General features: G+C 30.7%; 1 protein-coding gene across 1 annotated transcript; it reads left to right on the top strand.

Moving 5' to 3' along the window:
* The first annotated feature begins 7,997 nt into the window (after positions 1–7,997).
* On the top strand, positions 7,998–14,674 carry LOC134271651 (microfibril-associated glycoprotein 4-like). Its single transcript, XM_062753862.1, has 5 exons — positions 7,998–8,307; positions 9,534–9,670; positions 10,404–10,500; positions 11,849–12,016; positions 14,415–14,674. Exons 1-5 carry the CDS (start codon positions 8,019–8,021, stop codon positions 14,672–14,674), a joined length of 951 nt encoding a protein of 316 aa, XP_062609846.1. The 5' UTR covers positions 7,998–8,018.
* Positions 14,675–17,752: the final 3,078 nt, after the last annotated feature.

Below are 17,752 nucleotides of genomic sequence, written 5' to 3'. Positions count from 1 at the left end.
TTGCAAAGGTTGCGTCCGAAAATGTTGAATAATTATTTCTGTGATGGGACAGTAGAATTCTATCAGCACTTTTCTTGGTTAAGAGATGTTTTATTTAAATGTTATATTTAAGGAATAAAGCTGATTTCAACTTATACGATATAACATATCTTAGGGCAGTTTACGCTTTATAAACCGCAAAGCGGTTTATAAAAAAGTGTAAACTGCCTCAAGTTTTGGTATATCGTATAATATAAGTTGAAAAAAGCTTCACAGTGACACTGTTTTTCCCCAAAATAAGGCTTCACATTGACTAAATTTTAAAAGTAACTTCAAGCGGAGTAATACGTCTTTTGACGTAACTCATTGTGACGTTGGCAACTTATGTTATACAAAATGGATAAAAAATTTTATCCAATCAAATGACATGTTACAAAATTAAATTATATAACTAAAATTACAAATTGAAATTAATTATCCCGGGGTAGTGTTGAACTGTTCAATTTTTCATTACGGTATGTTTTCTAATGATACAAGCCACGTGGTGACGTCGTGGTGTAGTGACTCCTGTAGTATAAGTCCTATTGAAGTCTTTAGAAAGCATAATGATAGCAATGACTTCTTCGATATATTAGTTTCGCAGCACAGTTAAGGTAACAAATGGAAATATTGGCAATTTTCTAAGATGAAAAATACATATTTTATTAGGATGGGCGATTCTTTTTAGGACTTCACTGATATAAAAAATGCAATATGGTTTAACTCTAAATGTTGAGGACAGTGAATTTTTTTATTTAGACTTATCTTGTGATGTCTACGTCACATGATTTTAGCAATTATACTTGCAGTTTAGAGGTCATCTATGAATTCCAATATTGCAAGGGTAAAACCAAATTAAAAACCTTAATTTATAAACCTTTTCAACACAATATGTAGTTTATGAAAAGTATTGAGAACCTATATAGTTTGCCTTATTTAATTGCTAAAATTTAATTTTGTTGGACGGCAAGTTGAATATTTTGCTATAATTAATTTATTTACAGGATTTCACGAGGTTGGAAGCACTTTTCAAATATCTTAGTGCTTCTTCAGTTTATGTGTAAAAACTTGACAAGATACAATAAACCGAGTAATTAGGGCCCTTCTATTAACTTTCCAACGAATCTGCATACAAACAGGCGACAGAATCACTTGTCTTGAAAATATACGGACAGTTTATAAATAAAATACTAAAATAGACATCGCATCCAAGTTAACGACCTTTCATTTAACTGCAAATAATATTTTATAGGAGAACAAAAGACATTTTTATTGAACAAAATGTGATTTGACTAGACTATCACTGTGTACAAACTGTGTCATTTATTCTAGATGACGTCACATTGACAAGTGCAATGCGGTCGATGCATCGTTTATATACTATTGTGTGTGATTTAACAAACGACAAAACTGCACATAACAGTAATTCTTTATGTAGTATTCAGCTATCCAGCTGTTTGAAATAGAAAATAATTGCATTTTGTGGTATTTTGAAAACCGTATATTTTGTGTGACGTCATACAAATAAGGCCCCGTCTCCTTACTCTACATGTATCATTAACTGTTCTGCGTTTACATAATATAAAAAAAAATGTTAATTCGCCGAATTCTGATCCGTGTGCTGTCTTTACAAACCCAAATAATAAAATCAACGTATATTTGGAAATTACACAAATGTAAAAACCACATAACGAGTAAAAATCATACATTATCAAACGAGTAATGTTTGAAATAAAACAAAAAAATCCTTCTTCGATCAGGTATTTAGAAGTAAAAAGAGAAAAGTTAATTTACATTGTCAGTACGTACTGGTCCTTGCTGGTAAAGACGGCAGCAATATTGAAATGTTTTTTAAAAAATATTTAAATATTGCTTTAAATAGATAAAGAAAATTGATCTGCTAAATACAGAAAAATTACTAGACAAACTGGTCTCCAAAAGCAACAAAGTAATTTTGAATCAGAAATTCAAGAAGGATATGGAGATAAAGAAAGTATTCGATCTCAAAATCCATAAAAACAATACAAAATAAGACCTCTGAAACATCAATGATAGATCGTATTTGCTGACAAGGTCATTGTATCGACCTTTAAACTTGCGATATGAGGGGATTTTAAACAAGATTGCTGATATTTTTTGTTTCATTTACTTGCTTGTCAATAATTTACTTTATTTCTGAAATTGTTCATTAATTTAAGAATCTTCTCACCTCAATTTTAAAGTACTTGTATGTGCAATCAGATTGTTATTTCAAACAAAATTATGTTGTAAAAGAATAGTGGTATGGTAAGAAAATTAACTTTATATTTTTATTGAAAAGCGACTCTTAATAATATCAAAATTTTTATAAGTCCCATATTTTAATGTCAGGGACTCCTTATTAAAACTTTTTTTGTGAAGAGTCAAAAAGATTCTTTTTCACTAAAAATGCGAGTCGTGTATCAACTCACCTTGTCATTGGTAAATTGCAAAATTGCTTTGTTAAAAATATTCTGACTGTATACACAAGTACTGATACGATGATATTAAAACGATTCTCGAGTTTCTGATGGACAATATCTATTTGGTGATTGTAGATCACGTCTGTCAGTGGAATAGATTGGAATTGTCATAGGTATTTATTGCACCCCCTTAATTGTTGAAGAATCGAGTTACACCGTGGAACGTTGTGGGGGGTGGTTTGGATGAGTGCAGTACAAATTGCAGGCACTAATCACTCAGTGGTCATATGCGCCGAGTATGGACATAACTTGCAGTTCTGAGGCTATTCCTAAATTGCACCTAGTTTCAACTCTGTTTTAAGACCACTGTGTTTGCTTTCCTCCTAATATGTATTATTTTGTGAGATGTTGAGTGAGATTTTTACTATTATTGTTGATTATGATTAGCATAATAAATATTTGCTTAAATGTTAAGATAATTCGTAAAATTATATATCGTTATCCTCACATTTCATAATTTTGTACTTAGGATAGCGAACCCGAAGATGAATTAGATTTGGACTTGAAAAAGTGTTTCACAGATGATCTAATGATTTTTATACTTGCAATCGAATTATGTTTGTAAAACAAAAAATAACAATGGATCAGATATTTTACCAATGAGATAGTTCAAAAATAAATAATATTTATTTTCCGAAGAATGTTTTAATTTCCTGTGCAGTTTGAAAAATACGAAAAATGAATAATTTATGTATCGCAAAATAGAGAATAGCTTGCGTTAACACATGTGTCGATGTTTAATTGGTTTATTACTTCAACATTGATATTTTTTTTTATATTTTTACAGACATTGATTAAGGCTAGCTTGCGTAATGAAAGTTTTAGTTCAAATACAGTTGCAGATAAAAAAAATTTCATCTTTCAGAAAGTAATAAAGAAATGCTTATAATTCTACCTTTTCCTTGTATTGCTTTGCAAATTTTAATCATTTTTTAAATGCTTCAATTATCGCTTACTTAAATAATCAATAAAAATACTTTACAATCCTGTTTTAGCTTATGATATTTCTCTTGCACGGCATTAAACGTCTATGACGTCAGAATAAAACGCATATTAAACATTGTAAACTTTTGACCCCCTTTATTTTTTTATATTCCTTTAATACTTAAATATTCATTACTTTAAAGTAATTTTGATCAATATGGATATAATTGTCATTTAGTATAAAATAATTAGATAATTTAGAACTAATATTAATTCTTAACAATTAGGATCTTATTGTTTTCAAAGGTAGATAAACAGGGGACTGATGGTACTTACAACATAGATGCAGAAGATCTGTAGTAACTGGTTCCGATTCGTTAATTCTCCCGCAAATATCAACAGGAAAATGTCGTTCCTATCACGTGCAAGGGCATCATCTTATTAAATGGCTGAAATCACAGTAAAGAGTATTGCATGTGTCGGATAATTTACATGTAATTCAGGTTCCACTGTAATATATATCAGGTTTAACAATAAAGTAATCTTCATCCTCATTCTCCGTCCAGTTATCTCCATTTATCAGTGTTTGGAAAAAAGAACGAAATTTGTCTATTTTCAAATTTATTACAACACATATAAAATACATCTTTTACTGAATACATCCAGTATCGCTTTACAGAGCCGTTCAATCACCTTCTTTTACTGTTTGTTACTTGATGTTAAATATTAAAAAAAAGAACTCAGCGATAAAAATTAATTTTAAATCGTCTCTTGGGGGTATCCAAAATCCATGGATGATCTTTCGTCTGTTAAAAAAAATAAATTAATACTTTACAGATAAATGTATGATAGCATATTTTTCTATTAAAAAAAACAACTTTAAAAAATGAAAATTTCAGAGTGATACAAAAAGAAAAAAAATGGATATTAAGATGTAATGATGTTTACCTAGTTCCGTCTGATCATCATGGTGGTCCCCCTCACTGATGTCCCACTCCTTACTGTGGGATACCACGGTTTCCACCAGGACTCCTTGGACCAGGGACCGTTAAGGAAGGCTCGGTGGCAGGAGTTAAACCACCAGCCTCCTCTAGCGTCACTGTAACCAGCACAGTTACCACTATAACTGTCATTTTCCCTGTCTTTCTATTAATTTTCACACTATATACTTACATTATAAAACAATTTTTAGGCTTGTTAAGAATTAGATGTTAAGAATTATTTGTTCAGTTGCTCCGATACTGTAGTTGCATTCTACAGATAATACATATCACATGCCTAATGTAGTAATTACATTGTAGTTATTATCAATTTATACGGAACCTACCAGTTATATATTATTTTATTTTTAAAATCACTACATCATCATTACTATACTGAGAAATGTGTTCAATTACTATTTGAGTGAGACAGGTGGAGGCAGGCAAAACACTTTGCGATGTGGGTGACATCTTAAAAGCTTTAATTTTAGTAACAGGCATTGTAACGAGTAACTAAAAGGAATTTTTTAAAGAAATTAACGAAAAGGAGTGTCTAAACTAGAACCTTATAAAAAAAAAATATTGATATCAAATCGAATGTCAATGACCAAAAACTTTTGACAAAAAAAAAAAAAAGAGCTGCGAGAGAGTGCATCGCCATGGGGTTGTTTAAAAAATATTACCCGACACAATTTTTCAATTACATATAAAGATATGACTCATATGAATATTATCAATAACAAATAAATTCAGACAAAATTTAGAAAAAAATATTTCGTGTTTTCCATTTTAAAAATGAATGTGTCAGTCGAGAAAATCTAGACGACCGTCGTGTTATATTTATCCAATTCTACCTTACGGATATTAATTTATTTAATACTCTATAAAGCGATATGCTAAAAAAAAATACTTTCTATTCTCCTTTACATGTATCTGATTTAAATTAAAATCCCCATTTGCCTACATACATGTACAGTAATGTATATGAACAGCTCGCCTGCCAAGAAAATCATTTTACGCCCCCCATCCCCTTTTAAAAAAATGATTTAATTTCATGTACTTGTTTTACATTTATAACATTTGAGTAGGAAAAATTTAAACAAAATCTTCATGTTATTTTAGAGATTGTTGTAATATTTAACACGATTTAATCATAAATTATATAAGACAAGAATTAGTTTTAAAAGTATATACATGTATATACGTAAAAAAAAAGTCATTGTGGAATACCTTGCTAAAAAAATGCTGAACCAGTCTAATTAATTTTTGAGACGAAATATTCTTAAAAAGTTACATTTTGTGTAACTAAGCGGATTTTGTCATCAAATTTTCATTGACAATTGTCTTTTTTAAAGCTGATAAAATATTCTAAACTTTCCGCAGTTGACAATCTACTATTTGGAGTCGAATTCTTTTCAATATTCTGTACTTTCGCCATAAAATTTATCAAATTATTTGATTGTTACTACTGTAAAACAATGTCACATGTCCCCAACATCTAGAGTTTTATCCAACCTCTTGTAAAAAAGCAGTAGTAAGTTAGATAACTCGCGATATTAAGTATGGAAACCCTCTAAAAAATCAAAATTTTAACACTATGATGAAAAATGAGACTGTTTTTATAATGGTTATAACCACGAAAATGTTTTTCTATAATTTTTTTTAGTTTTGAAATTTATTTTAAGAGCTGAAATAGAAAATACATACCTTTAAAGAAGTTATCCTTTTTTTTCTGAATGACACCCAAGCGTGAAGAGGTTTTTTGGTCCTTGCAGAAATCGTAGAAGTAAAAGCAATAAATAAGGATATGACAATTCTCTAAGAATATTTAAAACTTTTATTATACAATTAAATTTATTGACATCAATTATTTTCTTTAAGATATAAATATGCAATTTTATTTATGTTTTGAGTTTCTTTCTAAGAATATTATAAGAAACTTATATTTATTCCTTTTGCTAAAATTTTTATATTTTTACTTCTGAACACACAGTGTAGGATGTAATATGCGGGTGTGTAAATCGAACTGCACTCAGAATAGAAGAAGTTGTGTTTATAGTCCTATAAATGCAATTGAAGCCTGTAGGTTCATAGTGTGAGAAAAAGTAGAAAAATGCAATCATATGGAGACAAGAAACAAGGTATTTATTGACAAATAAGTTGATGAAACAAGAATATCAACGTTCTCCTCTAAAGTCATTATTTCTTAAGTTCTATGGTTGATACAATTATCTTGTCAGCAAATAAAAATTACCATTTAAAAAAATGCTGACTGACGTTTCTCATACTGATTGTATTATCTATACACTGAATTGACGACGGATTTTTTCGTTGTTTCCTGATCATGACACGGAACACACGGCGGGTGTGACGGGTCGGTAGGGGATGCTCACTCCTCCATGGCATCTGATCCCACCTCCGATGTTTTGGGGGTCCGTGTTTGCTCTGCTCTATTTTGTATTGTTTAATAGAATTTGATGAATTTGATATTGAATACTGCTCGTTATCTCCATATTATTTATCTATAATTTTTACTATTATAGTAAAAAAAAGTTGACTTTAATACTTTTTTGTTTGAGCTAAAAGACAAGTATTGACTTCATAATATGATGGAGAGGTTCTCGAGAATTACATTTGCAAACAAAACTGCAAGCGGTTTCTTAAACGAGGCAGAATAAGTTGAGAAAGGTAGAACTGGAACAGACTCCTTTAAAATTCACTGTTTCTAAAAAAAATGTTTTTGTTTGCATTTTAGAAATTTTGGGTTATATTGTATATATTTCATATCATTATAACTGAAGTTTTCTCATAAACATTTTTTTTAAAGTGTTGGAAACCTAACTTTCATGGTGGAAGTAGTAAAAATGAAGAGTATGTTTGTTAAAACTAAATTTATATAAAGCACACTTTGTGAAAGACAATATTATAGAATATATTTTGTAGGATATCATGTTTATATATTTTAATCATTAGAATTTCACAAAAGGTTTAAAAAAATTACTTTTATCAGAAAATAGGGATGAAAGTAATGTATAGAATGTTTTTTTTTTTTTTTTTGTTTTTGTTTTTTTGATAAGATTGGTAAAGTAAAACTTTGAAGTAAAATTAAGCAGGTTATTTGGATGAGATATATTATCTCTTTTTGAGAAAACAGTTTGATACATGTAGAAAATCAAAAAGGGAAGTACTTCTTTTAGATAGGGAGTGTAATAATCCCTTTTCCTCTAATATCTTTGATATCCTGAAGGATTCTTCAAACCCAATTGCAAAGGAATAGTTTCATTCTGTTTATTTTTAATGGAAATTCGTTAGCGCATATTATAGAATATTTTTTTTCTAGTATGGCACTTTGGTAATATATTTATGTAGTTTTGTTATTGCATTGACACCCTTATTTCATTCGGTCATTTAAATAAGAACGGCAAATGTAATAATTCCAGGAATTAAACACAATCGATACTCTAGAAATAATAATACTATAACAAGCCAATCGTTTTGCAGGAATGGATAATAATTTGATATTTAAACTCGTCAGTTGACGGATTAATTCTAAGCTCCTACAGAAACGCTCTAAATACACACCAGAAACTCCAAAATGAGCAGTCTTCGTATTGTGTGTTTCATTGTCTTTCTATTTACAGTTTCTAGTGCTACCATCTCCTCCTTGAGATATACCGCAAAACTGGAACTCGATAACAAGATGTCCAATGAGGAACTTATAGGACACCACGAAGCTCAATCTTTAAGCGAGTGTGCTGCCACCTGTCAGAGAGATCGCGGTTTCTTCGGGTACAACCCTACGCTGAAGAAGTGCCGGACCCACAAGAAAACGTTCACTACTGGAATGTCGGACGACACCGGATGGCGGTATTACTTTCCAGCATGTATGTATTATTTTTTGTCTTATTTTTTCTTTAATCTTACAATTGTAGCCGATTTATCTTACCTTATTTTGATTGTTTATTCTTATGAGTCGTTTCAAGCGTTGAACTGTGAAGATAACTATTTTATTTATTGTCATAATCTTATATAATTCTAAGTTTTGAATTAAGATTATTACAAGATTATTGAATTCTTAAAATTATTATATAGAAAGAATTCTATAATTCTTAGTTTTGAATTTTGAGTTCCTCCTTCAGATGGTCCTAATCTAAATCTTAAATGAATCTCAGATATGAATTAAGATTTTCCCTTTATATTATGTAAGTCCTAATCCTATATAGTTTTCACTTTTGTTCTTTAGTTTCCCTTTATATTATGTACGTCCTAATCCTATATAATTCTCACTTTTGTTCTTTAGTTTTCCCTTAATATTATGTAAGTCCTAATCCTTTATAATTCTCACTTTTGTTCTTTAGTTTTCCCTTAATATTATGTAAGTCCTTATCCTATGTAATTCTCATTTTTGTTCTTTAGTTTTCAAGTAATATTATGTAAGTCCTAATCCTATATAATTCTCACTTTTCTTCTTTAGCTTTCCCTTAATATTATGTAAGTCCTAATCCTTTATAATTCTCACTTTTGTTCTTTAGTTTTCCCTTTATATTATGTAAGTCCTAATCCTTTATAATTCTCACTTTTGTTCTTTAGTTTCCTTTTAATATTATGTAAGTCCTAATCCTATGTAATTCTCACTTTTGTTCTTCAGTTTTCCCTTAATATTATGTAAGCCCCAATCCTTTATAATTCTCACTTTTTTCTTTAGTTTTCCCTTTATATTATGTAAGTCCTAATCCTATATAATTCTCACTTTTGTTCTTTAGTTTTCCCTTAATATTATGTAAGTCCTAATCCTATATAATTCTCACTTTTGTTCTTTAGTTTTCCCTTTATATTATGTAAGTCCTAATCCTATATAATTCTCATTTTTGTTTTTTAGTTTTCCCTTAATATTATGTTAGTCCTAATCCTATATAATTCTCACTTTTGTTCTTTAGTTTTCTCTTAATATTATGTAAGTCCTAATCCTATGTAATTCTCACTTTTGGTCTTTAGTTTTCCTTTTATATTATGTAAGTCCTAATCCTATATAATTTTCAATTTTAGTCTTAAGTTTTCCCTTAATGTTATGTAAGTCCTAATCCTACATAATTCTCACTTTGTTCTTTAGTTCTCCCTTCAGACTGTAAGGAACTTCGTGATAATGATTATGATAAATCGGACGTGTACGATATTTACCCATACGGGACAAAGTCCATTCCGGTCAAGGTTCACTGTAACATGGATATAATGGGCGGCGGGTGGACGGTGAGTTTTGGTAAATTCTAAGTTTTAATTTCTGGTTATATGATGCATTGGGTTGATTTTGTGATATTTACATTGTGTCTCGTCCAGGAAATTAATATAGTTTTCCATTTTCGTTTTCCCTTATTTATTAATTGATATTCTGCTATCACCTGCATCTGGTGTAAGCATCTTCCCAATTTATACAATCAGCAAGAGTAAGATCAAAATTAATTTTTAAGCTAAGACAGAATACTTAGGAATGTTTTGACTAAAAGGGATTTTAAAACCTCATTTTAAGTCAGCATTTCGAAAAATGGTCAATGAATGGGTCGACTTTTTGCTGTCTCTTTCATTTCAATTGTTAGATCGCTGTATACTAAATTAGACTAGAGAATGATACGTCTATCTGCTCTTTACATAGGCTCACGGCTCCCTTTTTAATTCATGAACCTTATCCCACCGTTGGAACTTTCGGTGTGTGTATGTGTGTTAGATGGTGTGTGTGGTGTATGTGGGTTTGATCTATGTCCTGTTCACATATTTGGATTGGTTGTTACCTTTTTTAAAAGTCGGTCACCGCTCGTTATCTTCATCTTGTTTTGAAAATGATACCATGTCTATAAATTCTACAAGAGACCCTCACATTAGTTATCTAATTAATTTAAACAGCAAGTCAACTATCCTAATAAATGTACATACATCTTTCCGAGGCAAATCCAAAGTAGCCCAATAAATGTGCATATATCTTTTCAAGGCAATCCAAAAACGATTCGATGGGTCCGTGAGCTTTGACAGAAACTGGACAGACTACAAAAATGGTTTTGGTGAACCGGAACAGGAAGTTTGGATTGGTAAATATGAGCCAATACCGGGTCTTTAATTGGTTTAAAAATCTAACCAAGATATATACAAACATTTGAATTTTGAAAGCAGTTAAAACATAAATTGATGTACGCATAATATAAACAGTACTCTACTTGCATTAGTCTTGTTTTTAGTAGTTCAATGGTAAATAAAAAATGCATTTACGAGTTATTATCAAAATAAAGGAAAGATAATATATACAAGAATGGAAATTCAAAGGACTTTCCGTATTTCAAAGTCCTTCAGGTTTTGAAAGTCCTTATGTTTTTAAGTTTTGTGTGAGTTATGGGTGTGTGAATCACACAGAATTGTCTCGTAGGCTTATTTCATTAAGCAAGCTTGCGCTTATTGAAAATTATATACCCACGTACAAGTTTGTGTCATTCGCACACCCATAATTCACACAAGCGGTCAACAGTGACAGCATCATTTGTTCTTACAATATAAGTTTGTCCGTATGTTTTGTACTACATGGGGACTCGATCAAGAACGACTTCACTAAGAAAAGTTCCATAACATTTCCATGATAAAAATCTGAGATTTTTTTTCTTATTTTTTTTCTTCTTTTTTCATTTAAAGTTTCTTAAGTTGTTTTCACACCAGCTAAATCAAACTTAACTGCGCCGTTATGTCATCAAACGTCACTTTTTTTTCGTGTGCTGTATTTACCACTTCGAATGCTAAGGAAACTGCCAAAAAAAAATAATAACCAATTGGCCTGAAAATTTTGGAAAGACGACAGAATAAATTGTGGAACCGATTAAGGATAATTTTTACCCCTTAATCTCATGTGTTTAAATCTTTTATTCTGATCAATACTCATGTATTCTCTTAAATAACATTTGTTTTTTTTACCGTGAACAGTAGGACCCTACCTGTACACATTCAAGCATAATAAAATCTTGATTTCTGTCAATAATTTTATCAAAATATTATGATGCACTTCAATATCATAAATAAACATTTACTGAAAATTTCAGCTCAGTGTGCCCATTATTTTCAAAAAGAAACACCTTGTCCACGATTTTCCCGGACAACCCTTGTATATCTAAATAAAGCATGATATAGGAGCAGATTATAAATAGCTGAATAACATGCATATAAATACTATACAATAGGCATAATCTGATATAGTCTGATACAGTTTTAAACAATGCATTTAACAAAAATCTTTAGATTGTTATATTATTTTCCATTGGGCTATTTTTATGAAACAATATTATTGTTATACACATAGTTATTGATTTTGAATATATCTTAAAACAGGAAAGTAATTTGATTAGTCAATAAGGTATGATTATATTCAAATAAGAATCAATGGATTGTTTAATACAGGAAATGACTTGATACATCAATTAACAAAAGAAAACACCTCATCCCTGTATGTGACCATAACTCTACAGAATGGTACAACGCTTTATGAAATGTACGGCGGTTTCTCTGTCTCCGACGAAGCAGGAAAATATCAAATCTTTCTTGCAGGACCTGCCACGGGGACCTTAGGTTTGTGTATCTACGTAAAGTTCTTAAAATAAGGTTCAAATTACGTATCTTATCATAAAAAATATTTTTGATTGAAAGACTATTAAGTTGTTGAAAAAAGATAGGGTTTTTTTTCTGGTATTCTGTATACCTTTTTGATTCCACGCACACTAAGTATGTTTTAAATTTCAGAATATCATCTGCATGTTTAATTCTCTAATTCCGCAAACATTGAGTTTTTTAATGTCAGATAGATAAAATATAAAGAAAAATGTGTTACATTATATTTAAGAAACAAAGCAAGCAATCATATTTGCTCAAAAATTGTTATTGAGCTTAGGTTTCTTGATAATTTTTAGCTCTACTGGTCAGAGACCAGAAGAGCTTATGCGATAGTAATGCGTCCGTCGTCCGTCCGTCTGTCTGTCCGTCTGTCTGTCTGTCTGTCTGTAAACAATCTTTCAAAATGCTACTCCTCCTACAGTTTTGGTCTTATTTCAATATAACTTGGTACACAAGTAGACTACACTAAGATACATAATTCTGTGCATCGGTTTTTGATTTGGATGAACGGTGTTGCCGTGGTTACTAAAAATAGAAATTTCTGTGAAATTCTTTCAAAATGCTACTCCTCCTACAGTTTTGATCTGATTTCAGTATAAGTTGGCAAACAAGTAGAATACACTAAGATACATAATTCTGTGTATCGGTTTTTGATTTTGATGAACGGTGTTACCGTGGTTACTAAAAATAGAAATTTCTGTGAAATTCTTTCAAAATGCTACTCCTCCTACAGTTTTGGTTTGATTTCAGTATAACTTGGCACACAAGTAGAATGCACTAAGTTACATAATTCTGTATATTGGTTTTTGATTTCGATGAACGGTGTTGCCGTGGTTACTAAAAATAGAAATTTCTGTGAAATTCTTTCAAAATGCTACTCCTCCTACAGTTTTGGTCTGATTTCAGTATAACTTGGCACACAAGTAGAATACACTAAGATACATAATTCTGTGCATCGGTTTTTGATTTCGATGAACGGTGTTGCCGTGGTTACTAAAAATAGGAATTTCTGTGAAATTCTTTCAAAATGCTTCTCCTCCTACAGTTTTGGTCTGATTTCAGTATAACTTGGCAAACAAGTAGAATACAATAAGATACATAATTCTGTATATCGAATTTTAATTTTGATGAACGGTGTTGCCGTGGTTACTAAAAATAGAAATGTCTGTAAAATTGTTTCAAAATGCTACTCCTCCTACAGTTTTGGTCTGATTTCAGTATAACTTGGCACACAAGTTGACTACACTAAGAACAAAAAGAGACTTTATCAACGATCATCATTCTATTTAATGCTGTTTATAAAGTTTCAAATCCCTGCTTATTAAGTACTTTCTCTTCCTTTGCTAAAAGTTCAAACCAGTAGAGCTTCAGTCTCGACAAAGACTTCTGGTTAATTATTCAAATTTTAACTTCAACGGGACAGGAAGTTTACACAGCATAATTGATCTATTATGTCGACATTTCGAGGAAACTTTCATGTTCAAATAAAATTATTTTATCGGCAACATATTCAAATTTTAAAAAAGCCAAATTCAAAACACCTCAATGTGTTTCATATTTACTATAACTTTTGTCTATTTGACGAAAATCTAGTCTGCTTTGCAATAATTCACATTTTACTACTACGGAATAAGAAGTTTACAGAGCGTCATTGATCTTAAATATCAAATGATACTTATTTGATCAAATACATATTCAAATTAAAAAAGAAAATTCAAAAGCCATATTTAAAACACCTCAACGCTTTTAACATTTACAATACATATGCCTCATGTAATGAAAATCTAATATTTCAAAACATTTACAGGTACACCATATCTTATATCGTTAAAGTTTTGATTGATTTACTTCGAACTGTATTTTATACATTATTAAAGGCACGGTTTCTGACATATATGAATATTTCATTTATTAACGTTTTCTGATATTTTCAGTGACCTTTACCCCCCCCCCTCCCCCTAAAAAATACCATGCTTTAGAGGAGAAGCACATCTGTTGTTTATTGTTACACTAGAAAAGATGCTATGTGAATTCCGCAGTGTTTTGTTAGCTTGTATTTTTTATCTCTCTTTACAGTAAACAAAACATCAAACTGTGTATCTCAGACGTACTTCGGGATTACGATTAATGAGATGTAAATTAATAACTATTATCTCTGTTATATATTTTCTCTAATATTGCAGGTTCCATTACTATAACCACAGGGGATTCTATGACTGAACTAAATAAATATTATCACTCTTTTCAGCACCTAAAGCCGTCTATCTTAGAAGTCCCTTAGTATTTTTATTGACAATAAGATTAAATATATATATACATTCATTATCTCTGTGATTCCTTTTATTCAATTTTACAGGAGACAGTATGTTAGCCACAGGTAATCCTACTAGAGATCTGTCTGGGATGTTCTTCAGTACCCCAGGCAGGGAAAATGACAGTTATAGTGGTAACTGTGCTGGTTACAGTGACGCTAGAGGAGGCTGGTGGTTTAACTACTGCCACCAAGCCTTCCTTAACGGTCCCTGGTCCCCGGGGTCCTGGTTCAGACCATGGTATCCCACAGTAACGAGTGGGACATCAGTGAAGGCGACCACCTTGATGGTCAGACGTAACTAGGTAAACATCATTACATATTAATATCCGTTTTTTTCTTCTTTTTGTATTACTCTGGAAATTTCATTTATAAAAGTTGTTTTTTAATAGAAAAAATATGCTATCATACATTTATATGTAAAGTATTAATTTAATTTTTTTAACAGACGAAAGATCATTTATGGATTTTGGAAACCCTCAAGAGACGATTTTAAATTAATTTTTATCTCTGATTTTTTTTTTTAATATTTAACATCAAGTAAGAATCATGTAAACAGATATGTCCTCGGTAAAGGAAGAGGGGTTAAACAGTTCTGTAAAGCGATACTGAATGTATTCAGTAAAAGGTGTACTTTATATGTGTTGTAATAAATTTGAAAATAGAAATATTTCTTTCTTTTTTGTAAACACTGATAAACTGAGGTGTCGTGACGGAACATTAGGATGAAGATTACTTTATTGTTAAACCTATTACGGTTGAACCTTTTTAATCCGACACATGGGCAAAATACTTTAATGCCATTTAATTTCATTTCTTCTATATTTATTTATACTTATGTCCTTGACCTTTACACGCAACAATACTACACCTTGTTCATTTCGACACATACATTTGTAATCTGCTCCCCATGCATGTCAGATAAAACAGGTGTCATTGTAGTAAAGGTTTTAAGACGATTTTAAAAACTATTAGGTATATTTGATGTTCATGTTTTGCAGTATAATACGTCTAAGATTATGCTTCTCTAAAAGAATAGACCGATATTTTTTTTTCATCCATGCAGTATTTTGAATGGATGAGCATTTCTTATCCATTAATCTACTATACAAGACCTGCTGAAATGGATATTATTTTTTTTTTAAATCAAGAATAAAATGAGCTAAATATATTAAGTAAGACGGACTAAGTATTTCTTTCCACAAATCTAATTATTCCATAGATATATTTAAATAGCTTGCATTTAGCGTGTGGCTAGAAACTCAATGACACTAGATTCGCAATGACACTAGATTATGTGCGTATTTAAAAAACATTTTCTGAAGATCAATACCTTTCATTGCTACAGATTATCATTCGAAAAAAGAATAAGATATGGATTTTTCTGCTCTTGAATGCACATGATACGTCATTGTAGACTTATATCGATATTGTATTTTTTTTTTATTTCAAAACATCATAAATCAGACTGGGGGTAAAAAGGTTAAAATGTGTAATGTGTGTTTTATCCTGACGTCACAAACGTTCAATGCCGTGCAAGAGTAAAGTTATAAGTGAAAATAAAAAATAAAAATTATTTAGATTCGTTGTTACTTACGTTATAGAGAATTCAAGTTTACTTAACAATAATAATTCAAATTTGAAAAACAGGACAAAGACTTAAAAAAGTAAAAATATAAGCACTTATTCATTGTTTTCTGAAAGATGTTGTCTTATACATATCTGCCTTTGCAAATAAAACTGAGCTAACATTAATCAATATGTTTGCAAATACCTTTGTAAGTAAGAGACTACATCTAATTAAAAAAATATTCAAATTGTGCTTAAACAATGACACGAACATCGATATGTGTGTTAAGACAAGTCATTCTCTATCATGTGATGTGTTGACTATGGTACATATACACATGTATCCCCCAAAATATAGATTACAACTTGGAATTTGCAGTTAAACAAATTGGTACCAAAAGAAAAGTTTCTCAATATGAATCTAATTTTTATAATAAAAACCATAAAATCAGCATCAGTTCAATAGTTATGACAAAAGACAAAGGTTTTCAAAAGTAGGTCAAACTGGACAAGGTCAAGGAGTCAATATTGATGATACCCAAAGGAATTTCACAAAGAATACACAGGGGAAATATAAAAGTCACAGAATCAGCCATTCATTAGTTCTGACCAAGGTTTTTTTTAAGGGTCAAAGTCAGGGGTCCAAATAATGGATTGAAATATTGTATTCAAGAGAAGTTCTTACCACAAGAGAAAAACCAGTAAAGTAGTAAACTCCCAGCACTAACCGCTCAGTGGCTACGGTCAAGTTAAACTTTTTAATTTTTAAAAGAAGGTCAAATCCATCAGTTCAAGGTCAAAACTTTTGGTATTCAAGAAAATTTTGTCAAAAGAAATGAGCATGAAGACTGTGATATAATGATTCTTAACAGGTGCATAAATATGATAATATCACTGTGTAAAATAAAATTTTATACGTATGAGGAGGAAAGATCTAAGTCTAAGTTTCTGCACAAAAGTATCGAGATGCCACAATATAATGTACATTCTGTATAATATACATGCTGTCTCTATGCTATCCGTAGTTTTTTTTAATCATTAGGATACATTTAGATCTCTTCTAAGGCGTCAGATATTCTTAATAAACTTAAGAAGACTCATTTTAATTACTAGTATTAAGACTTCTTTTACACCATGCTTAAAGCTGACATGAATTCTTAAAAACGTAACATTTTCGTCTGTGTACGACTTGTTTCATACCAACTATAGCCGTATTCCGCCATATTTCTTTCAGATACCTTGTCTCATTCAAACGATATATACCCCAATGCGCTCGTTACACTTGAATGATTTTTTGGCTTGGGTATCGACTTGTGCACATCTCGGATGGTAAAGCATATGAGAACACATAAGGAGACCAAGACATTTCAAAACCACAATAAACAACATAATATTCATATTTCTGAATGATTATTGATTTGAATCAATAGTAAAAAAGAAACAGAAAAAAATGCAAGTTTGGAAGAAATAATTAGTCTGTTAGTTGCACGTGTACGTATTTGTACAGTGCGCCAATTTATGCAGAAAAAAATTGAAATAAAAAGCAGTAAAATCCGCAAACACATTTTGAAATTATCATTTGAATGGAACAAAACAACCAGCGTCTTTGATTTGCAGGTCCTATGCAATTGATGCATATCAAAAAACGCCTCGAACGCTGTAAACGTACCCATACCTGGTAATAAGGTTACTGCATCGGTTCGAAGATGTGCACAAGTCAAGTGAAGTACACCCTGAATTCCATTTATTGAAATATGCATCACAAAAAAGAAAATAAACTCCAAAAAACCTCATTAGTAAGCACACTCTCACTG

This window comes from Saccostrea cucullata, unplaced genomic scaffold, assembly GCF_032062105.1.
Source record: "Saccostrea cucullata isolate Sc308-1 unplaced genomic scaffold, CSIRO_AGI_Scuc_v1 ctg1607, whole genome shotgun sequence".
In the NCBI taxonomy this organism is placed as follows: domain Eukaryota; kingdom Metazoa; phylum Mollusca; class Bivalvia; order Ostreida; family Ostreidae; genus Saccostrea; species Saccostrea cuccullata.
Note: the sequence above shows the minus strand (reverse complement) of the source record. Positions and strands in the feature narration are given on the sequence as shown.